This window comes from Pollachius pollachius (genome assembly GCF_949987615.1).
Source record: "Pollachius pollachius genome assembly, chromosome: 10".
NCBI lineage: Eukaryota > Metazoa > Chordata > Actinopteri > Gadiformes > Gadidae > Pollachius > Pollachius pollachius.
In genome coordinates, this window is record NC_136943.1 from 23,611,032 (window position 1) to 23,634,233 (window position 23,202).

Consider the following 23,202-nt stretch of genomic DNA (forward strand, 5'->3'; position numbering starts at 1 on the left):
CGCACCTGAGGCCCGCCGCCGAGGCCAGGCCCGCCTCTGAGGCCCGCCCCTGAGGCCCGCCCCCGAGGCCAGGCCCGCCTCTGAGGCCCGCCTCTGAGGCCCGCCCCCGAGGCCAGGCCCGCCTCTGAGGCCCGCCGCCGAGGCCAGGCCCGCCCCTGATGCCCAGCTGAGGCCCGCCCCTGAGGCCCGCCTCTGAGCCAGGCCCGCCCCTGAGGTCCGCCCCTGAGGCCCGCCCTCGAGGCCAGGTCCGCCCCTGAGGCCCGCCCCCGAGACCAGGCCCTGAGGCCCGCCCCCGAGACCAGGCCCGCCTCTGAGGCCAGGCCCGCCCCTGAGGCCCGCCTCTGAGCCAGGCCCGCCCCTGAGGTCCGCCCCTGAGGCCCGCCCTCGAGGCCAGGCCCGCCCCTGAGGCCCGCCCCCGAGGCCCGCCCCCGAGGCCAGCCCCTGAGGCCCGCCCCCGAGACCAGGACCTGAGGCCCGCCCCTGAGGCCAGCCCCTGAGGCCCGCCTCTGAGGCCAGGCCCGCCCCTGAGGCCCGCCCCTGAGGCCCGCCTCTGAGGCCAGGCCCGCCCCTGAGGCCCGCCCCTGAGGCCCGCCTCTGAGGCCAGCGACAGTGGGAACGACCTGAGGCCATCAACAGTGAGGACAGCTAAAGGCAGGGGGCCTTTAGGGGTCAGAGGTCGCCCGTGAGGCTGAATCCAGAGGGGGATGGTTCACATCCTGGCCTTCGGTCGTTTCTATGGGAACGGACATGGATACCTTCAACACTTGCTCTTCAATTATTCTCACACTTACTGACAAATAAGTTTGCTGTTTGTTGGTTTTTTTATTACCTAGACTTAATTAAACAGTGAAACTCGTCTGCATGTAAAGAATTCCAAAAAAATGTATTGAACTGTACTGATGGCTGTTCAATTTAAAATTTTTGTACATTGCTGAAATAACTTTGACTAGAGACACTTGATGTTAGATTACAGCACTGGGCTAAGTGTTGGTCAGAGCACAGCACACACAAATAAAACAGACGTGGTTTGGCACTGGATACAAAAAAAAGAATGTCTTTATTATTTCTATGGCGCGGGGGAGGGTCCTCAGAAGTACGAGTCGCTGTGCGGAGACGAGCAGCTCTGCTGAGCCCCTGAGACGCTGCTTGGGGAGGTGGGGGTTAGCTTCTTCGCCCTGGGCCACCCTGCTTTCCTGTCCCTCTTCCTCCCTTCCTTCTTTAGCTCTTTCTCCACTCTCCTCCTCTCCTTCTCCTCCTCTCTCTCCTTCAGCTCCCTCTCTCTGCGCCTCCTCCGGCGGCCCCTGGAGCTCAGCGGCTCCTGCTGCTCCTCTGGCTCCTGCAGGGGTCGCTCCTCCCCAACCCCGCTGCTGAAGTCCTGGAGGAAGATTTTGGGGATCTGTATTTTTTGAGTGTTCTCCCTCTCGGCCTTTGTGTCTTTGTGGCTGTCTGGACGCCCTCCTCTCAGCCGGCTGAAGAACCCTGGGCGTCTGGGGGGCTTCTCAGAGGCCCCCCCACCTGTGGGCCCCGGGGGTCCCTGTGATGGAGGGAGAGCAGAAAGGGCTCCAGGCGGAGGGGACCGGAGGCCTGGCTGGCTTGGAGCTGGAGGTCCTCTTCGTGGGTCTGGGTCGGGTCTGAACCGGGACGTCTCCAGAGCAGTGAAGATGTCCCCAGAGAGTCTGCGTGCCAACCTTGAGCCGTGGGAGGTCTTACGCACACGGTAGTCCCCAGATGGTGTTGGGGTTTGGCTTGACGGGGGCGCGCTTACAGGGATGCACGAACTGGCTGGAGGCCCCGCCCCCGTGGAAAGGGGAGCATCCTGGATCCGTTGCCGGGCTCCCCGGTCTTCACTGCCCCCTGAGGGCTGCTGGGTGGAGGGGTCGGGGGTCAAGGTGACCTCCGATGAGTCTACTGGTTCTTTAACATTGGCAGACACCTGAACAGCCGGTTCTTCAGTGGGGAGTGGTTCTGCAGCCCCTGTTGGTGGATAACACATTCTGTCACCAGTCGGTGATCTAGGGCTGACCTGGACTTCTAGAAAAGATGTTTGGTCACATGTTTCCTCAGTCTCTGCATTTTTATCCAAAACTGTTTTCTCCTGAAGTTTGTTTCCGGAACATAAAGCGTCTTCCTGTGCGGAGGCTTTCTCTGAACACGAGGCCTCGGGCGGACCACGTGTGCCTCCACTCGCCTCAGGGACCACCGTGGTCTCCAGGAGTATCGCTGTCATGGTGCAGTCCCCTTCTCTCGTCTCTCCACTCTGCGGAAGACCTTTGTGTATCAGTACTCCAACCTCTTGAAAAGACAACGTGTTCTCTTTCAAAGCCTCACTTTTGAAAATAACCATTTTTGCACCTTCAACATCCTCATTGTCTGAGCCCACGTTGGTTTGTTTCTGCGTGCTACTGAGGTTGGCGGTCGGCGCTTCCGTTTCAGTCCGGTCCTCCGCTGCATCTTTGATGACTTCCTGTATCATCACCGCTGGGCCCTGTTCTGCAGGGGACTCTGTTGTACTTTTTTGTGCCACAGACTCCCACTCTGTAGTTTCTATGTCCATATGCGTCACTGTCTCCTGTCGTGGTGTCGCCTCTGACTGTTGTTCAGTGTTATCTAATGCTGCCTGTGGTTCTGTGTCTGTATTTGTATCGGTAGTTGTCTCACTCCTCTGTTCCTGGCCCGCCACCAGGTTTCTACAGAGTGCTGCCTGTTCTGCCATCTCATAAAGGGTTTTCACCCTCTGCTTCTTTTGAGACACTTCCTCTTTCTGATTTGGCTTGATGTTGCACTTTTGCTCATCCTGAACTTCTGATTTGTTGTCTCTCAGATCCTGTTCATCTAGTACTTGTGATTGGTTGTTGTCTTCCAGCTCCTGCTCCTCTGGTACTTGTGATTGGTTGTTGTCTCTCAGCTCCTGTTCCTCTGGTACTTGTGATTGGTTGTTGACTCTCAGCTCCTGTTCCTCTGGTACTTGTGATTGGTTGTTGTCTCTCAGATCCTGCTCCTCTGGTACTTGTGATTGGTTGTTGTCCCTCAGCTCCTGTTCCTCTGGTACTTGTGATTGGTTGTTGACTCTCAGCTCCTGTTCCTCTGGTACTTGTGATTGGTTGTTGTCTCTCAGCTCCTGTTCCTCTGGTACTTGTGATTGGTTGTTGTCTCTCAGCCCCTGTTCCTCTGGTACTTGTGATTGGTTGTTGTCTCTCAGCTCCTGTTCCTCTGGTACTTGTGATTGGTTGTTGACTCTCAGCTCCTGTTCCTCTGGTACTTGTGATTGGTTGTTGTCTCTCAGCTCCTGTTCCTCTGGTACTTGTGATTGGTTGTTGTCTCTCAGCTCCTGTTCCTCTGGTACTTGTGATTGGTTGTTGTCTGTCAGATCCTGTTTCAGTGTTCTTGGTTGAAGGTTAACAGCTGATCGTTGTGTGGCTCCGCCCCCAGCAGCTCCTTCTCTTAAGTCAGGATGATGTTGAATCACTTCCTGCACCGTCCCTGAGCCTCCTGAACTTTGTTCTCCCTGCTCCTCAATGGTCCTGTGTCCGATCCCCTCCTGTTCTCCTGGTTCTCCTTTGAGAGTGTTCCTTTCAGAGTCATGGTTCTCCCCTGGTTCTTTCTCTTTTTGGGGAGGTCTCCTCCCTCCGGTGGGGGGCGTTGATTCTGTATCCCTGCCACTCTGCAGGTTGCCAGGCGCCTCATGGCCGTCTTCCTCCTCTCGGACCCTGGTCACCCTCAGTGCCTTGGCGTTCTGCCAGCCCTCCCTCCCCACCCCCTGCACGCCCATGGAGTGATGTCTCTCCACTCTTGCCGCGTCGCTTCGCTTCCCCCATCGCTTGCGAAAGAGCGAGGGGGACAGGGAGAGGGCGGAGGCCGAGCGGATCAGTGGAGCGGACAGATTGCCCTTTGACCCGCCCCTCTGGTCCCGCTCCTCTCCCAACGGCTCCCTCGACGCCCAGTAGCCATGGCAACGGCCTCGGGGGTCGAAGGTGGACGAGGGCCGGTCTTTCCGCCAGGTCTCCAGCTCCTTCTCGGTGCGTCTCTTCAGGTCGCTCCTGGAGAGCGGAACAGAGCACACCTGGGAAGGGAGGATGTACCTTTAGAGACGTGTTGTTTTACTGCATGTCAAACTACAACCAGAAGCTTATTATCGCCAAACTCATGTAACTTGTGTTTCCACCTGAACACCTTCCTGTGTGCAGAACGCAGAGAGCGGTCGTTGATGTTTAAGTGATATGGTCGACGGTACCTCGGCCATGAAGCTGGCGTCGTCCTCAAGCCCCAGGCTCTCCCTGACGCCCCTCAGCCGCTCCAGTGTCTCCATCTGCCCTGAGCACTCCTGCCGCTGGTCGGCCCGCCCAAGCACCCTGCGGACCAGCACCACGGCCACCTGGAACAGAACCCGCACGCCTGCACAGGACGACGCTTTACTCAGGAGGGGAGGTGGGCTGCATTAATACTGCCCCCCGACGTCCACCAATAACATAAGACCCAACACCAATAATCAACCTATCACCACGGCGATGTCGTTGGCCACGCCTACCATAGCAGAAGAAGAGGTCCCAGACGCGCAGCAGTGTGTTGAAGGGGAGGTGGCGGGTGAACAGACACATCAGCCAATCAGTGGCGAACATGAGCGGCTCCACGCCGTAGCGCTGCAGGTGTCTGTGGGCGGGCGGACACGCCCTCTTCAGGACCCAGCCCAACATGGCCGCGTCAAACAGGACCCCCTCCTGCAGGGACACACGGCACACAGGGGGGTGGTGGGGGGGGCAGGGACACAGAGCTGATGGTGGGAACGTCGCTCATCTTACCAGCAGCTGGCTGTAGTACCCAGGCAGGTACTGCTCACTGATCTGCACCAGGCACCAGAAGGCCTCCTGGGGTCACATGAGGGGAGAGAGCTGAGCAGAGAACCCTCCACAGTGGACCACCTCAGTGGATTAGATACATGATGGTATCCAATCCATAGTGGACCACCTCAGTGGATTAGATACATGATGTTATCCAATCCATAGTGGAGCACCTCAGTGGATTAGATGCATGATGGTATCCAATCCATAGTGGACCACCTCAGTGGATTAGATACATGATGGTATCCAATCCATAGTGGACCACCTCAGTGGATTAGATACATGATGGTATCCAATCCATAGTGGCCCACCTCAGTGGATTAGATACATGATGGTATCCAATCCATAGTGGACCACCTCAGTGGATTAGATACATGATGTTATCCAATCCATAGTGGAGCACCTCAGTGGATTAGATGCATGATGGTATCCAATCCATAGTGGAGCACCTCAGTGGATTAGATACATGATGTTATCCAATCCATAATGGACCACCTCAGTGGAATAGATACATGATGTTATCCAATCCATAGTGGACCACCTCAGTGGATTAGATACATGATGTTATCCAATCCAAAGTGGACCACCTCAGTGGATTAGATACATGAGATACATGATGTTATCCAATCCATAGTGGACCACCTCAGTGGATTAGATACATGATGTTATCCAATCCATAGCGGAGCACCTCAGTGGATTAGATACATGATGGTATCCAATCCATAGCGGACCACCTCAGTGGATTAGATACATGATGGTATCCAATCCATAGCGGAGCACCTCAGTGGATTAGATACATGATGTTATCCAATCCGTAGCGGACCACCTCAGTGGATTAGATACATGATGTTATCCAATCCGTAGCGGACCACCTCAGTGGATTAGATACATGATGGTATCCAATCCGTAGCGGAGCACCTCAGTGGATTAGATACATGATGTTATCCAATCCGTAGCGGACCACCTCAGTGGATTAGATACATGATGTTAACCAATCCGTAGCGGACCACCTCAGTGGATTAGATACATGATGGTATCCAATCCGTAGCGGAGCACCTCAGTGGATTAGATACATGATGTTATCCAATCCGTAGCGGACCATCTCAGTGGATTAGATACATGATGTTATCCAATCCGTAGCGGACCACCTCAGTGGATTAGATACATGATGGTATCCAATCCGTAGCGGACCACCTCAGTGGATTAGATACATGATGGTATCCAATCCGTAGCGGACCACCTCAGTGGATTAGATACATGATGGTATCCAATCCGTAGCGGACCACCTCAGTGGATTAGATACATGATTGTATCCAATCCGTAGTGGACCACCTCAGTGGATTAGATACATGATGTTATCCAATCCATAGTGGAGCACCTCAGTGGATTAGATACATGATGGTATCCAATCCATAGTGGAGCACCTCAGTGGATTAGATACATGATGTTATCCAATCCATAGTGGACCACCTCAGTGGAATAGATACATGATGTTATCCAATCCATAGTGGACCACCTCAGTGGATTAGATGCATGATGTTATCCAATCCATAGTGGACCACCTCAGTGGATTAGATGCATGATGGTATCCAATCCATAGTGGACCACCTCAGTGGATTAGATACATGATTGTATCCAATCCATAGTGGACCACTTCAGTGGATTAAATACATGATGTTATCCAATCCATAGTGGACCACCTCAGTAGATTAGATACATGATGGTATCCAATCCATAGTGGAGCACCTCAGTGGATTAGATACATGATGTTATCCAATCCATAGTGGACCACCTCAGTGGATTAGATACATGATGGTATCTAATCCACAGTGGACCACCTCAGTGGGTTAGATAGATGATGGTATCTAATCCACAGTGGACCACTTCAGTGGATTAGATACATGATGGTTTCTTATCCACAGTGGACCACCTCAGTGGGTTAGATACATGATGGTATTAGCGTGGAGCTCTCTGAACAGCCTAGCTCAGCTTTTGGGGAAATACATTTATATGCTAATTTAAAAACAGCCCAGAGGCAGAAGTTATGAATGAGAGCAGCTGGCTGGGATGGAGCAGAACAGGGAGGGGCTTCAGAACCGTCACTATCCAACACCACTCTATCTAGGAAACAGTGGAGCCATTCATTTATTAGACGTTTGACTTTCCATTCTTATGAGTTATACTGATTTGTAAATGGCACATACAAACATGTTTTTTTAGAGGTATTCATAGAATGAAATTCTAAAAATTCATCCATTGAATTTCCTTTATATTTAATTTAATTCATATATTTAAATACCTACATTGATTTTTTTCTATAATGAAATACCTGAAAGTATGTTTAATATGTTGTAATGAAGGGGTAAATATAAAACGGACCATCCTCATGGTATATGACATGAGAAGCTGTATGGGTCTGGGTGATTGACAGCTACCTCCGCAGGCATGTTCATCAGGAGCACTGCTGCCACGGGCCCTTGGGCCTGGCAGTAGCCTTCGTCTGGCTGGTACTGGGTGTAGGCCTTCAGCACCCGGAACAGCCCGCGCTGCCTGCAGACGGCAGAGAGAGGCTGTTAGTGTCCATCCTCTAGAGGGCAGAGAGAGGCTGTTAGTCTCCATCCTCCAGAGGGCAGAGAGAGGCTGTTAGTCTGCGTCGTCCATAGGGCAGAGAGAGGCTGTTAGTCTTCGTCCTCCAGAGGGCAGAGAGAGGCTTTTAGTCTCCGTCCTCCAGAGGGCAGAGAGAGGCTGTTAGTCTCCGTCCTCCAGAGGGCAGAGTGAGGCTGTTAGTCTCCGTCCTCTAGTCCGTCCTCTAGAGGGCAGAGAGAGGCTGTTAGTCTCCGTCCTCCAGAGGGCAGAGAGAGGCTGTTAGTCTGTGTCCTCTAGAGGGCAGAGAGAGGCTGTTAGTCTCCGTCCTCCAGAGGGCAGAGAGAGGCTGTTAGTCTGCATCCTCTAGAGGGCAGAGAGAGGCTGTTAGTCTGCGTCGTCCATAGGGCAGAGAGAGGCTGTTAGTCTTCGTCCTCCAGAGGGCAGAGAGAGGCTTTTAGTCTCCGTCCTCCAGAGGGCAGAGAGAGGCTGTTAGTCTCCGTCCTCTAGAGGGCAGAGAGAGGCTGTTAGTCTCCATCCTCCAGAGGGCAGAGAGAGGCTGTTAGTCTGCGTCCTCCAGACAACGGGCGCTGTGTCTGCTGATGCCTCATCCAGAGCAGTTGTTGTTCAGATCGGTCCAGGTGACTTCCCTTCCCTTCCCTTTTCCTCCAACGTTCTGATCCTAGACTTTCTCCTTATTGCTCCACTGAATAATGTGGTAATGTGAATGGGCCTTGAAGCATGTAAATGAGATCGCTCAAGGCGTCCTGACGGGGCGATGAGGTCACAGCAGGGATCATCATGACACGTTGTTAATGATGACCCAGACAAGGTTATTTACCCGTGGCCGTCCTTGGAGACAAACATCTCGTGGAAGGGGAACTGTCTGTCCAGGTCCCGCTCTATGATGTCCACCCAGCTCTGCAGAGCCGGCCTGGAATCAAGAGACTGACACAAAGAAACACGCACAGTTGTGTGTTGAGTGGTGAATGCAAGCTATGCCTCTGTAGCCTTCAAAATAAGTGCACCTAATTTCTATATCTGTGTTTGTTTATATATATATATATAGATATAGATATATAAGGGGGGGAACAGTCCATAAAACTAACTGCATGGTACGGTTATGATACATTGAATAAACTAAAGCCTAAAATATTATGCCCACAAAGAGTTAACATCGGTAGCTTTGCTACCAGCAGCAGAACATGCTTTATAACATCAAATATAAATAGAAGGCACATCTAAACAATACTTCAACATGGGATGCATTGATCAGCAACAAATGGCAAACTGAAGTCACACGGCAGTGCTTGGCCTACAGGGTCGGTACAAAACAGGACTTAAACCATGAAACTACCAGCAGGAAATCAGAGAGAGCCTTTGCTTTGTCTCCCAGAGCTCTCTGCCACACTATAAATCTGTCTAAGTAGCGCCGGATAAGGCATCATGTTAACGTGTTCTTTTAATTTGTTGTGTACGGCCGTTATAACGGCCCTGTACCGACCATAGGAGTGTTTCACAGGTCAAGCACATGTCTTTGAACCCTGTGTTCTCTTCCACAAAGAGGGCTTCAAATCTGCGTCTTGGCTGCGGTGCCCTGCTTGGACGAGCAACTGGACCAGAGGCATGCTGCTTCCTGAAGGCTGCCGTGAGGAGTGCTTGTGTATATATATATATATATATATATATATATATATATATATATATAGTACACTTCTGTATATATATACAGCTTTTATACACTTGTGTGCAAATATAGCTGCAGGGTAGCATCTTATGTGTAACATATCTTTCTTAATAAATCTCTTGTGGGTCACCTGGTAGAGACTTGTGTTGTCCTTCATGAGCTGTGTGGCCCCACACAGCAGGGGCCAGGCCTTGGCCCTCAGGGAGGCTGGGATGCCCTTCAGGCACTGCTCCTTGACCTGAGGCAGACAGGAGGACAGGGGTTCACCTGTAGGGGGAGTCTACACCCCTCTGGTCTTTGGATTTCTTTCGCTAATTTCACAAATTCACTAATGGCTCGTTATCATTGTGTCAGGATTTAAACATGGTTTGCATGAATAGTGCCTGTCATGTTTCCTCCTACAACGTACTTTGCTGTTTTTTTTGTGTAAGACATGATCCCATTGGCTGATGATGTGGATCCACTTGGCCTCTCTCTGCCGGACCAGCTCAGGAGACGGGCCGCTCCTGGAACCAGGAGACAAGATGGATATAGATCCACAATACAAGATGTAATGCAGGATATAGATATACACCACTGGGACAACACTGTGATACAGTAGAGAGTCACTGGGAGAGCACCACTGGGACAACACTGTGATACAGTAGAGAGTCACTGGGAGAACACCACTGGGACAACACTGTGATACAGTAGAGAGTCACTGGGAGAACACCACTGGGACAACACTGTGATACAGTAGAGAGTCACTGGGAGAAAACCACTGGGACAACACTGTGATACAGTAGAGAGTCACTGGGAGAACACCACTGGGACAACACTGTGATACAGTAGAGAGTCACTGGGAGAACACCACTGGGACATCACTGTGATACAGTAGAGAGTCACTGGGAGAACACCACTAGGACAACACTGTGATACAGTAGAGTCACTGGGAGAACACCACTGGGACATCACTGTGATACAGTAGAGTCACTGGGAGAACACCACTGGGACAACACTGTGATACAGTAGAGAGTCACTGGGAGAACACCACTGGGACATCACTGTGATACAGTAGAGTCACTGGGAGAACACCACTGGGACAACACTGTGATACAGTAGAGTCACTGGGAGAACACCACTGGGACAACACTGTGATACAGTAGAGAGTCACTGGGAGAACACCACTGGGACAACACTGTGATACAGTAGAGAGTCACTGGGAGAACACCACTGGGACAACACTGTGATACAGTAGAGAGTCACTGGGAGAACACCACTGGGACAACACTGTGATACAGTAGAGAGTCACTGGGAGAACACCACTGGGACAACACTGTGATACAGTAGAGAGTCACTGGGAGAACACCACTGGGACAACACTGTGATACAGTAGAGAGTCACTGGGAGAACACCACTAGGACAACACTGGGATACAGTAGAGAGTCACTGGGAGAACACCACTGGGACAACACTGTGATACAGTAGAGAGTCACTGGGAGAACACCACGAGGACAACACTGTGATACAGTAGAGAGTCACTGGGAGAACACCACTGGGACAACACTGGGATACAGTAGAGAGTCACTGGGAGAACACCACTGGGACAACACTGTGATACAGTAGAGAGTCACTGGGAGAACACCACAGCTGTGTTCTCCGTACAGATGTGTGCTCATGGTACCAGTGTGAGCTCAGTACAGATGTGTACACATGGTACAGCCGTGTACACATGGTACAGCCGTGTACACATGGTACCGCTGCAACATGCTGCGTGTCATTCAGCTCGTCTTCAGCTAGAGGCAGGTGGTGAGACACAGGAAGGCACAACATGACAGGAAACAGGAAAACCACATAGCGGCGGTTTGCAAGTAACCATGGCAACCAGCCAGGATGTTATCATACATGATTGTCAAAGCGACAGGTGAATGTGGTAAAAAAAATAATTGATTGCCTTTTCTTGTCTATGCTTCTATGGATTATGAAATGTATAGGACAAACTGCTGGACTTACGCATCAAGTTCAACTTCAACATCTTTATCTTTTTATTTACACCAGTGTCTACTCACCCTGATGCGGATCCATTTGCCAGAAGAAAGCCAAAGCGATCTGTCTCCACCGCCGCCTCTGATCGCGGCTCAGACACACAACCGTCTCCTCTACTGGACGGATCTAACATCTTACTGGAGTCAGAAGACACCAGGCACTACAAAACACAACTGTGAAGCCAGCATATTTTTGTTAAAATTCAGTATTCCACAGTTGTAATCTATATAATTACAGAGCAAGCAAAGGTCGATCAGCGAAGTCACAACTTTTCTCTGTTTTGGGACCTCAGTGGTGGAACGAGCTCCCTACCGATGTCAGGATCGCAGAGTCGCTCACCAGCTTCCGCAAAAGACTCAAAACTCACCTGTTCAGAGTTTGCCTCGACTCTGCATAGAAACCAATGCACAGCCACCATTGAATGTTGTACGTCCTGGCACTTGTACATTGCACTTATTCAAGGTAATTAATTGTGTAGCATATACAGTAGCTGCTGTCATTGCTTTACACGGGGAATGGGTTAGCCTAGCGATTGTAATACTTGCACTTGGTTCTATGAACATCTTTACTGTACCGACAGCGATATATTGTTTCACTTCTTATGACAAATGGACTTATTGTAACAAATGCACTTATTGTAAATCGCTTTGGATAAAAGCGTCTGCTAAATGCCCTAAATGTAAATGTAAATGTAAATGTAAATATAATCCTAAAGAAAATATTTTTCCCATTAATAAAAGGTTTAACTGTTAATAATTAAAAAGTAATATTCGACAGGTTTTTTAATTGCCTACTTCAGATAGAAGCATTTGAACAAGATATACAAACAAATAAAGTAAAAAAAAAAAAAAAGTAAGTGTGTTACTGACTAGCATTGACGAAAGCTCTCTTAAAGCACCTGCAAACGTACCCCGACGGACAACTTGGCAGCTGAAGCACTCAGATGTCAGACTGACTTCAGAGGAAGCAACCAGTCGGAGTAGGAGAATGCCACACCAAACATGGCGTCCATGTATGTCCACAAATCTTCGTCGGGACTCTTCATGAAGTAAGAAGCCCGCTGGCTTTAGCGCCGTCCTGCGGTGGCTTATCGTACTTGTAACAGTTGTCAAGGAAATAAGGTAGGATATTTGGTTTTAACTAAAGAAGACTTTTGTCAGAGAATATTGATAAATATTCATTGGCTGCTTTTTGAACTCATAGTCTTAAGACATTGCCTTAGTTTGTCATGGATATTACCTTACATAGGATGTACTGTCAAACGACGCAACACTTTATGGGATGTCGTGTTTTTAGGGATTGGGACCGCGCAGCTGGGCGCTGGTATACTGCCCATATACATAGTTATTATATTATATAAATTATAGTGATAGTTACACGAAGTAAAGATGTTTTGTTTGTAAAAGGGAAGCTATTGCTACTAAAGTCCTTGTTAACCATCTGAGACCTTTTTTATTTCTCCAGTAGGAGTGGTGAAGTTTCATCATCCTAGTCACCGCGTTAACAGCTTTGTGTTTGACGACTCCAGGACAACTTATTGATTTCAGTAATTCTCCCAGTTTACCATTATGATGTCTTCTGCCATGAATCTTCGTCTTCTTCACTGCAATTTTAGAAGAGGTAATTGTGTGTTCTTCTAACCACTGATTCAACATTGAAACCAAGTCTGTCTGAGTTCAGCTGCGTATCACTGTCTGTGTGTCTGTACTTCAGGCCCCCATAGGGCCCGTCCCGGTGTTACACCGAATTCTGCGACCCACCGAAAAGTGTGAGCCCAGGGTACGCTGTTGCATATTTTTTGCAATATGCACGAGTTTGAAGCATAGACAGGCATGACAAAAACATAAATAAAACATAAGATCTCCCCCCAACCAATTACCTTTTTATTAAAGGTGCTTCATAAATACATTTGTTTTGATTTGATTAGCATTTTACAGACCCATACAAAGATAGGGCGTTTAGTACGGTCCTTCACCGTTGCTTCTTTACCCATAATAAACTACAGTCAGTGTAAAATTGTGCTGATTTACCTTTGAGCATTTCCTATTATAGGCTACTGTGTAAAACACTGTTTAGAATTAATGTTAGTATCAAAAAAGAAAGACCCACCAGTGGGGGGAGATCTTATGTTTTATTTATGTTTTTGCTATAATGCAAACGTGCATATTGCAGAAAATGTGCAACAGCGCCCCCTGGGGTCACGCTTTTCGGTGGGTCGCAGAATTTGGTGTAACACTAACACTAATACATTAACAAACATCGTTTCTTAGCAGTATTGTATGTATTATCGTCAAGCCCGCCGACAGGGGGGGACAAACGGGTACGTTGTCCCGGGCCCTGGACTGGCCCTGGAATGGGGGGGGCCCATAACTGGACCCCCATGAAGTTGGGATTAATTATTGTATGTATACTTCAAAATGTGTTGATTTAGAGAAGAAAAGTGCTTTATTTGCATTCAATTAATGACTCCTAGATTGTTTGCCTTCATTGCCCTTGAAAAAACGGCCAATAACCCCCTATCACCCCTATGCCAAAATGGTTTGGTCATTGGAGAAGAAAAAAGACGACATCATTCCATTAGTGGTCAGTGCGCGAGTTGATTCAACATGCACAAGTCAGGAGCCCTGAAAAAAAAAGAAAGGCGAAAAAGAGGGGAAGAAGCCGAAAGCCTGAGGGGATCTCTTTATAAATATTTCAGAAAAGACTCAGGTGATGCTGCAGGTACCAGTAAAGGCAGCTGTGCAGCACAGCCAGGTAAGACACGGCCAACTTTTTCCAGCCCCGTCGTCAAGTAACACAGGCACAGGCGGCGTGTCAAACATATTAGCGCAGCACCACATGAGCAAGTCACACGGAGATCAATATCAGACAGACAGGGGGCATTGAATAATTTGATAACCACAAAGGCTTTATTACACTGTGTTTCATACGCCTATATCTAATTGAATCTTAGAATATGCACATTACCCCGCAAATAGGCCCATGTCCAAATCAAATGTTTCAGGCAGGCACGCGCTGCGCACTCCAATCAGGCTGAATTGATTTGAGAATCATTCCCAGTCAGCTGAATTACAGCCAGTGTAACGCGGCTCATGGTTTAAAATAAGCCAGTGGCATGGCAACATGTGAAATTGCCATTTAGATAGAGTTGGATGTAACGAATGGGTTATAAACGTGACGTTTTGGGGTAGCCTGTAACTTAGTTTCTGATTGCCGTTAACTTGAAACTCGCCAGATGAATGGGCTCCGCCTTGTTCCCCAAACATTCTCTGGAAGTTCAGCGGACATAAACGCGGGTCTGGCGATAAATAAAAGTACCCTTGACATGATTCCCCTTGGTCAAGTGAAAAATGGTCGATGAAATGTGCAGTTAATGAGCTCTAAGTGAATACAATAGCGTGAGTTTTATTGTGGTATGATTCTGAAAGCCATAACTTCACTCAGTCCATATCCATAGCCTATCCAATTAAAGTTGTAAATAATCCTTTTGGTTTATCCGTAATAAATGGGCTTGTCATCCCGACGTCATGTGTTTGGGAGCTGCACAAGGGAATTCTGTGGTTGTGTTTCGGCGTTTGACAATTTTGGGAACAAAGAAAAAAACCTTAAACTTTTGTAGTCTTTGGGATAGAGTTAGCCAAGTTGACCAGTCTATTCTTTTCTGTGTTAAATCGTCAAATTAAGGGGTTTTCAATTTGTTCTTTTTTAAATGGTTCATTTTGACCCCTGTTAATTTAGATATAGCCCTTGTTATCGAAATATGTTCACCTTTATAGGAGAGGCTAGAGAGGATGAGAGAGAAGAAGAACAGGCTACCAAACAGGATGAGAGAGAGGAAGAACAGGCTACCAAAGAGGATGAGAGAGGAAGAACAGGCTACCAGTGAGATAGAGGAAGAACAGGCTACCAGTGAGAGAGAAGGGGAGGAGAGTGAAGGGAGAGAGAGAGAAAGACAGTGATTCAGGAGGAGTGGATCCATCCCCCAGAGTAGAGGAAGAGTCAGAGGTTACCAGTGAGAGACAAAGTCACAGCGAAGGAGGAGGGGCTCATTCCCCTGATTACCATGACCCTGCATTATGGCCAGCAAAAATGGAAGATGCTGACAGAGTAACCGTTGTGCGTGCAATGGCGAAAAGAATCCCATTTTCAGAGATGGCAAAAGAGTTGCCAGCAGATGCAGAAGGCAGGGCATTTCCCCACTATTTAACATATTCTTCCTCTCACAATGGACGGGAAAAAAACGATAGGGACTGGATTCTCTATAGCAGGACGAAGAAAGCCTTATTATGCCTTCCATGTTTACTTTTCTCTCATGAAGTAGAGAAAAGGTCAACAAGTGCACTAAATTCTACAAATGGGATGCAGATTTCCAAAGTCAAATACAAAAAATTATATGAAAGATTCCCAGAACATGAAAGAAATGTGGCACACAAACATTGCTATTGGAAATGGAAAAACCTGCAACATTCTGTCTTGCATACAGGTGGAATTGATAATGAACAACAGAAATTGCTGGACACAGAAATTGAAAAAAACAAAGCACTACTGAAGCGACTGCTGGATGTGACCCTGTACTTGGCCTTCAGAAATATGCCATTCAGGGGCAGCTCAAACAAAATTGATGAACCAGATAATGGTAATTTCATGGGCTTAATTGAGCTATTATCGAGGTATGACGCTGTCCTAAAGGATCATGTGGAAAACATCAGACAGCAGCGGCTACAGGGCAAAAGGCTGCAAGCACATACCTCTCACCTGACAGCCAAAAGGAGTTCATTGAACTTTGTGCACAACGTGTCCTGAAGGCTATTTTGAAGGAAAGGCAAGAGACCTCATTTTATTCAATTATGTGTGATGCAACCCCAGACATCTCTAATGTGGAGCAAAATGTATTGTTACTGAGGTATGTCAGTCAAACCTCCACTGAAAATGCATGGGAAATTAATGAGCGTTTCCTTCAGTTCAAAGATTTTTCCAAAAAAACAGGAGAGGAAATAGCCAACATGATGGAGGAAGCACTTGACCAGCATGGAATAGACCTAGCTGATTGTAGGGATCAGTGCTATGACAATGGTGCAAACATGGCTGGAAAGGTGAAAGGGGTGCAAGCGCGCATACTAGATAAGAACCCCTTGGCCAGATTCTCCCCATGTGCATCTCACACCTTAAACTTGGTTGGTGTCCATGCTGCCAGAGCTTGCCCAGAAGTTGATCTTTTCTTTGGCTTTGTAAATCAGCTGTACAAACTGTTCAGTGGAAGTCCTCAACGGTGGGGAATCCTCAAAAAAGTTTTGGGATGTTGTCTTCACCTCTTATCAGACACACGATGGAGTGCTCGGATTGAAGCTGTGCGCCCAGTGGCAAAACATTTGCCAAGCGTGATACAGGCACTTGACACACTCATTTCAACAGGAAACCTGAGCAATGACACAAAAGCTGAGGCACATGGGCTGAAAACCTACTTTCAATCCTTTAATGCTGTCTTGCTCCTCACATTTTGGACGAAGGTGCTACAATGTATCGAGGACAGGAACATTATAAGTCAGTCCTCAACAATCTCATTGGATGTCCAAGCAGCTAATATTAAAGAGTTGGAGGGGGAAATTGCATTATTGCGTTCCTCTTGGAACAATTTTTTGAAAGAGGCAACTGCTGTTGCCACTGACATGGGCATCAGTGCCAAGATTGAAGTGAAGACTCGAAAGAGGAAACGCTTTTTTGATGAACAACAGACAGAGACAGAGGTGCAAAGCCCAGAGGACCTCTTTCGGGACAAAGTGTTTAATGCTGCAATGGACAGTATAATGTCCCACTTAGAAACAAGATTTCAGTCCATGCAGCAGATCTGCAGTGAGTTCTGTGTCCTCTGGAAGTTCAGGGAGATGCCGGAGGACAGCATCAAGGAAGCCTGCAAAAATCTCACTGAAAAGTACAAGAGTGACCTGACGGAGTCCATTCAAGACCAAATCCTGCACATTAAAAAAATATACAGTGCAACATTCAAAGAAAATCTTGGATCCCTGGATCTTTTGAATGCCATATACGAAATGGGGCTTCAGAGCATTTATGGGGACCTCTGCATTTTGCTCAGGATCTTCCTGTCCATGCCTGTGACTGTGGCTGGAGGTGAGCGAGCCTTCAGCAAATTGAAGCTAATAAAAAACTACTTGCGCTCAAAGATGTCACAGGAGAGGCTCAACGGGCTGGCAATGCTTTCCATAGAGCACAAGCTTGCAAAGAAGCTGGACTTCAATGACCTCATTGATGACTTTGCCACCACAAAAGTCCGGCGCATGGCATTTCGCACCTAAATAGTTGCATACAAAGTTAATGTTAAAATGTTCAAATAAATAGTTTGTTGAGTAATGAGTATTTTTTTGAATTTCCGTCATTTAAGGGTAGGGTAGGGACTGAGAAAGTAGAGGTGTGTGTCGTTTTTTTTTTTGGCGGGGGGGGGGGGGGGCCCATTGAGAGAATTTTGTCCCGGGCCCAGCCAAACCTGTCAGCGGCCCTGATTATCGTTATCGACTTGTGTTCCTAATATGCATGTGTCCCCCCATTAATATACAATGCCAAGAAAATATGTGTTTGCAGATGCATTGATTTAAAAGTACAACTTATTACCATTGTATCAGCTGTTATTTCCCAAATAATTTACCAAGAATGTGTGGCTAGGTAGATGAGAGAAGCAAAGTGTATGCGCGAGGTGCACAAGCAACATTATGCATGCGCCCTTAAAATAGCATCTGAACAACGCGCCACTGAGTTTAAACCAGGTATTTTGCGCAACGTTTTTGGGATTTTGGGAACGTTTGCGCCAGAACACGCTTCCTCCTTTCGCCGAACCGTCCCTTGGGGCGCAAGATCATTCCCTAGTTTACAGGCGCGTGGCGGTGGAGGGAAAAGAACGCTCTGCGCCAGTTGCAAACTAGCAACGACACATGCGTAGAAAGTCAATTGCGCCGGATGCAAGATAGGGCCCCGGAACTATGCGGCGCTTCGGTTTCTCCGTTCAGAGAGCGAGCCACAGTAAGTTCAATCATTATTGTAGGTCAGTATTCATTTTGAGATACGTTTCTCACTAAACAGCAGTTTTCTTCTTCTTTTTTATAGAATTTGTAAATGCTCTGCAATTGCCGACCGATGAGGTCCATCACCGACCGGGCTGCCACCACTCTCCTCTGGACGGAGCTGTTCAGAGGTACAACGGTGCCTTATCCCATGCACTTATTATCGTTTTTCGTTATTTTAATTTGCCATCGAGTTGTACTAGCACTAAAGCGAGAAAATAGAATAGAGCATGGAAACATGGACCATGTAATCCATGAATATAAGGGAACTCTATTTGCGTTTATAAGCATTACATTATTTCGCAACACCAAACAAGATTACTATTTTAGCTGTTTTTGTTTAATTTTAATCATAAAAATCAAATTGAACATTTCTTTCCATGTTATTTTCTAACCGTCCCCCTCAAGCCTGGGGATGACCATGAGCTACTTGTTCCGCGAGCCTGCCACCATCAACTACCCCTTGGAGAAGGGCCCTCTGTCCCCGCGCATCAGAGGGGAGCACGACGCTCCGACGCTGCCCCAGTGGAGAGGAGCGATGCATCGCCTCCACACACACACACACACACACACAGACAGGTCGTGGGTCTTCTGTATGAGGGACAGAGGCGTCTGCTGCTTTGTGAACTTAAGATGGTCTCTGTAAAGTAAACATGTACAGACATGCTGAACCAATGTATGCCCCTTTATGTTAAGAACAAATGTGGTATAATTTATGACTATTGGTTTATAGCACAGCTTTGCTCATATCCTGATATTCCTAATCAATAATGAACATACTGGGATTCACTTGAGTCAGAAAACATGAACCGCTTTGCACCCAGAGGATGGAGATGTTAAAATACCATAACACACTAAAGCCCTGTTCAATTGAACTTTCCATGTGGAACCCCCCCCCCCCCCCCCCAGGCCATCACCATCAAGGCGGAGCCGCACGCCAATATTACCAATATTAATCAGGTAACTTAATGATTTACGTGATATCTGTATATTTTCAAACCAGGTAAACTAATATCGACTAATTAAAGGGTGTGAGATAAGCCTGTGTCCATCCTGTCTTTATGCTCACAATCCAGACTGACAGGACTATATCTATGCCATTCTCTAAATGTTATAGAAGAAAAATTATTTTTTCAAGAAAATACACAAATATCGATACAGTTCTTGGGTGATAAATTGTATCGTCTTCAGCTGAGAGCGTCACGTGATCAGGCGGAAAGTGCGTCTTATAGTCCACGTGACCAGGGCGGAAACGGCCCATATATAGTCCACGCCGAATCTCCCGCGAACGTTCCGCCATTTACTCTCCCTCTCTTCGCTGCAACGCCGGGTAAGTGAGCATCGGCGCTTCATAGTGTACATTTAAACCCAGGTGGAACTCATTTATACGGTGGGTTAAGTCAACGGTAGTAGGAAAACCAGGTTTAAGGTCCAAACGAACCGTAAGTGCAGTGATGTAGCGCAGTACCTCGTGGAAAAGTACGGACCATCGGTGTTGTCCTGAGCGGTGATAAAGGAAGGCTCCATGCTGCTGCAGCTAAAGCATTAGCACCCAGGCTATGGCACACCGCGGTCGATCCGGGCTCCGTTCTTAACGTGAACTCAGTCCACAATAGAGTATTGAAGCTGTGTTTTTATAAATGGTCAATATAGGAACATATTGTACCGAGTCGGAACTTATAGAGTCCTCCGCGCGTAGTGTCGCTCGTATGTAGCATCGAGCTAACGCTAGCTAACACGTAAGCCAGACCCGTAGGTCTAACCGTGTCTCAGAGTGTTGTTATTGTACATCTGGAGATAGATCCGGTGTTTGATGATGGTGTGATTTATATTTGGGCAGAAAAAAACGTTGCCGAGTAACTTTGCAGGATGACGCAAGGCGCTAATGTGGCTATCGTGGAACATGCTAGAACGGACCATTAGCTGCTAGCCGTGCCGCCCAAACTCTGACATCCATCTGGAGGCGCGGATATCTTCAACATGTTGTTGTTCGACTTTTTCGAAATCATTTCAGTCGAATCGCATTTAAATTAGACTTCTGTTGTATTTGTCGCTGATCCATGTCGCATGTGATGGCGAGAAGCTAACGTCCTCATTGTTTCAGATCACAGAAGGAAGACACAATGGCAGCCTTTCCCTCGCAGACGCCGCAATTCAAGGTGAGTGTTTATGGCTTATGGTTTATTATGAATGATCCAGTCTTCAGTGGACAATAGTCGAGTGTCGGCTGACCAGGTGTAGAACCAGCCCCAGCCAGTACCAGCCGGCCTGACCCTGCTTCTCTTCTAGCTCGTGTTGGTCGGCGATGGAGGAACTGGAAAGACTACTTTTGTAAAACGCCATCTAACAGGAGAGTTCGAGAAGAAATATGTTGGTGAGTACCTTGGGTCTGGGACCGAAACCTTTAACACGTACACACCAAGACACCTTAACAAGTACATACTGTCGGAGTGCGAATTACACCCATCTATAATGCAGTCATCTGTAGTAACAAATCCTGCCACATAACTGGGATGCATGGGCTTTAGAAATCCAGAAGAGACCAAATGAATGGGGTTATATAATGACACTGGGTGTGATTAGTCATTACAACAATACAATCTGACTTTTCCTTTTGTTTTGGTGAAATCCCAAGTGAGAGTTTGGACCTCGATGTAGGATGGGTAGATGAGCAACTTTAGCTACAGTCCACTGGGTAGACTGGTAGACTGGTCTATCCAGTGTACATCTAGGTGGACCATCCATCTTGTGATGTCATGGTTGAAATGCAGGAAAGGGCAGATTTTCGACCTGCTTGGGTTTATCACACATCTGGTGACATTACACAACCCCTTTAAAGCTTTAGAACCTGATCGTTAACAGTGGCAATTGATGCAAACTGACCATTAATTAGATATCCAGATTGTTAATGTCAACTATACTATTGGGGCCAAAACATCTCATCACCTCTGACATGTAACTGCGAAAAGTTGAAAGAGTTCCTCATCTTATGTATGTGACCTTTCTCCTCCAGCCACACTCGGAGTAGAGGTTCATCCCCTCACGTTTCACACAAGCAGAGGGCAGATTAACTACAATGTGTGGGACACGGCTGGACAGGAGAAGTTTGGCGGACTCAGAGACGGCTATTACATCCAAGGTACGCCATGTTTCATTACAAAATCAACAAACAATTGCTTATTAAAATATAAATGCTCAACTAATCTTTTCTATCCAAAGAGTGCATGTTTTTAACCTTTTTATTGAACTTGCCCTCCCTTAGCTCAGTGTGCCATTATCATGTTTGACGTCACCTCCCGAGTAACCTATAAGAATGTGCCCAACTGGCATCGGGATCTGGTGCGCGTCTGTGAGAACATCCCCATCGTCCTCTGCGGAAACAAGGTGGACATCAAGGACAGGAAGGTCAAAGCCAAGAGCATCGTGTTTCACCGCAAGAAGAACCTGCAGGTAACCCCACGTCCATCCACCATCACCTCTGAAGCCCAGCGACCATCACCTCGGCCTGGATGATGGGCAGTTGAAAAAATAATGTGTCTTGTGTCGACTGTCTCCTTAGTACTACGACATCTCAGCCAAGAGCAACTATAACTTCGAGAAGCCCTTCCTGTGGCTAGCGAGGAAACTGGTGGGTGACCCCAACCTGGAGTTTGTAGAGATGCCCGCCCTCGCCCCCCCAGAGGTCCAGATGGACCCCAACCTCGCTGCCCAGTACGAGGATGAATTAAGAGTAAGTACCCTCCCCTTTATTCTAGTGTTGGGACCCTGGCTTCACCCACCATTTAGGATTTACCTGTCATATTGTCAACGACACAACTCTTCAGCTCCTCATGAAGATCTAGTATTTATCAGATTCTCTAAGTTGAATCTGTCCTTTCACTTTATAAAAGGTCAAAATGTGCTTTTTTTCATGCTGGTATTTACATCAACCTTCCTTCTTCAGACTGCCTCCAACACAGCCCTCCCAGATGATGATGAGGAGCTTTAACCTGTTACCAACGCCCATGCCCCTACCGTCGACCTTGGACCCTTTTACTGTAAACCCCTGTTGCAGATTTATTTTTTATTTGAACATTTTTGTGTTTAACAAGACAAATTGCTGGAGAAGTTGCGTTTCCATTTTCATGGCATAAGACAGACCCGCCCTAGTGTTGTTGGCATGGAAAGGTGCCCCTCCTCTTCAAGCACCCTCCAGAGATTTTAGCCAGCTTACTTAATGCTGTTGTATTTCCCACTGGAAGCACTATGGAATAAATTTGAATAAAACATTCACAATATACAATCACCGACTTGTGTGTGTGTATGTATGAGCTAATCTAGACCAAATGGTTTCACTCCACTGTTTACATATACTTGAACCTACTTCAGTTTTTCCAGCAATATTTGGTAATCAAACTTTAAGACCGAGGGACACCATTGATTTTTCTTAGAATATTGACATTTATAGATTTGCTTGTATTGGAAAGATGTGTCAATGGAACAGTTCACCTCTTTCAAAGCAAGAATAAAATCAGTTTTGCAGCATATTAAAGTGAGTAGCATTGAGGCAAACTCAATGGACGTGGTTAAATCAGCTATGTCAAAATATTTATTTGAGAGCGATATATAATGATGGCTGTATCTAAATGTGTTGTGGCTTATGAGAGTGCTCTTGTCCAACCTAATGGAGTCGAATTGTGAAGAGATCATAGTACTGTGTATATGTATAACATGCAAGGGAATACATAGGGAGCTGTCCATAAACCTGAAAACTAAAGTACCCTTTCTATATGTATACATATTTTTTGGACTTTTAAACTGCATTATTTTACATTTTCTAGCCACGGTTCTGTATCCCAGGGCATGATGAGTACACCCATCATACTTGAAGCATGAAATGGGTCTGGCTGCTCAACCATCTTTGGTCTGACTAAACTCTGAAATAAGACTTGAAATGACACTTTCATACTGTTATGACGGAGGCAGCACCCGCTACATTCGGCCACACGGGGTCACTCAAGTC

General features: G+C 47.3%; 2 protein-coding genes across 4 annotated transcripts; one reads left to right on the plus strand and one right to left on the minus strand.

The window, feature by feature from the left end:
* Positions 1-609: 609 nt before the first annotated feature.
* tbc1d10c (TBC1 domain family, member 10C) lies at positions 610-12,817 on the minus strand. Of its 3 annotated transcripts, none has more exons than XM_079745425.1 (10): positions 12,041-12,817; positions 11,154-11,303; positions 9,515-9,611; positions 9,236-9,343; positions 8,260-8,366; positions 7,271-7,385; positions 4,797-4,862; positions 4,526-4,715; positions 4,232-4,392; positions 610-4,060 (listed from the first exon to the last, which is right to left on the minus strand). In XM_079745425.1, exons 2-10 carry the CDS (start codon positions 11,261-11,263, stop codon positions 1,088-1,090), a joined length of 3,927 nt encoding a protein of 1,308 aa, XP_079601551.1. In that variant the 5' UTR covers positions 11,264-11,303; positions 12,041-12,817; the 3' UTR covers positions 610-1,087. The 3 variants fall into 3 exon arrangements, with proteins under 3 accessions (XP_079601551.1, XP_079601550.1, XP_079601552.1); XM_079745424.1 differs by having other exon boundaries at positions 12,000-12,073; XM_079745426.1 differs by having other exon boundaries at positions 12,029-12,046.
* A 6,642-nt stretch (positions 12,818-19,459) lies between these two features.
* On the plus strand, positions 19,460-22,485 carry ran (RAN, member RAS oncogene family). The gene is made up of 7 exons (XM_079745477.1): positions 19,460-19,530; positions 20,305-20,359; positions 20,490-20,574; positions 21,214-21,339; positions 21,463-21,650; positions 21,760-21,930; positions 22,144-22,485. Exons 2-7 carry the CDS (start codon positions 20,324-20,326, stop codon positions 22,186-22,188), a joined length of 651 nt encoding a protein of 216 aa, XP_079601603.1. The 5' UTR covers positions 19,460-19,530; positions 20,305-20,323; the 3' UTR covers positions 22,189-22,485.
* The last annotated feature ends 717 nt before the right edge of the window (positions 22,486-23,202 follow it).

Excerpts from the sequence above, each read along its gene's own strand:
- tbc1d10c (XM_079745425.1), bottom strand. The coding sequence starts at position 11,263 with ATGTTAGATCCGTCCAGTAGAGGAGACGGTTGTGTGTCTGAGCCGCGA. Across the intron at positions 9,612-11,153 it reads GCAAATGGATCCGCATCAGG|GAGCGGCCCGTCTCCTGAGC; the intron begins GTGAGTAGACAC and ends TCCTGGTTCCAG. Across the intron at positions 7,386-8,259 it reads GTCTCCAAGGACGGCCACGG|GCAGCGCGGGCTGTTCCGGG; the intron begins GTAAATAACCTT and ends TGCCGTCTGCAG.
- ran (XM_079745477.1), top strand. The coding sequence starts at position 20,324 with ATGGCAGCCTTTCCCTCGCAGACGCCGCAATTCAAG. Across the intron at positions 20,360-20,489 it reads CGCAGACGCCGCAATTCAAG|CTCGTGTTGGTCGGCGATGG; the intron begins GTGAGTGTTTAT and ends CTTCTCTTCTAG. Across the intron at positions 21,340-21,462 it reads AGACGGCTATTACATCCAAG|CTCAGTGTGCCATTATCATG; the intron begins GTACGCCATGTT and ends GCCCTCCCTTAG.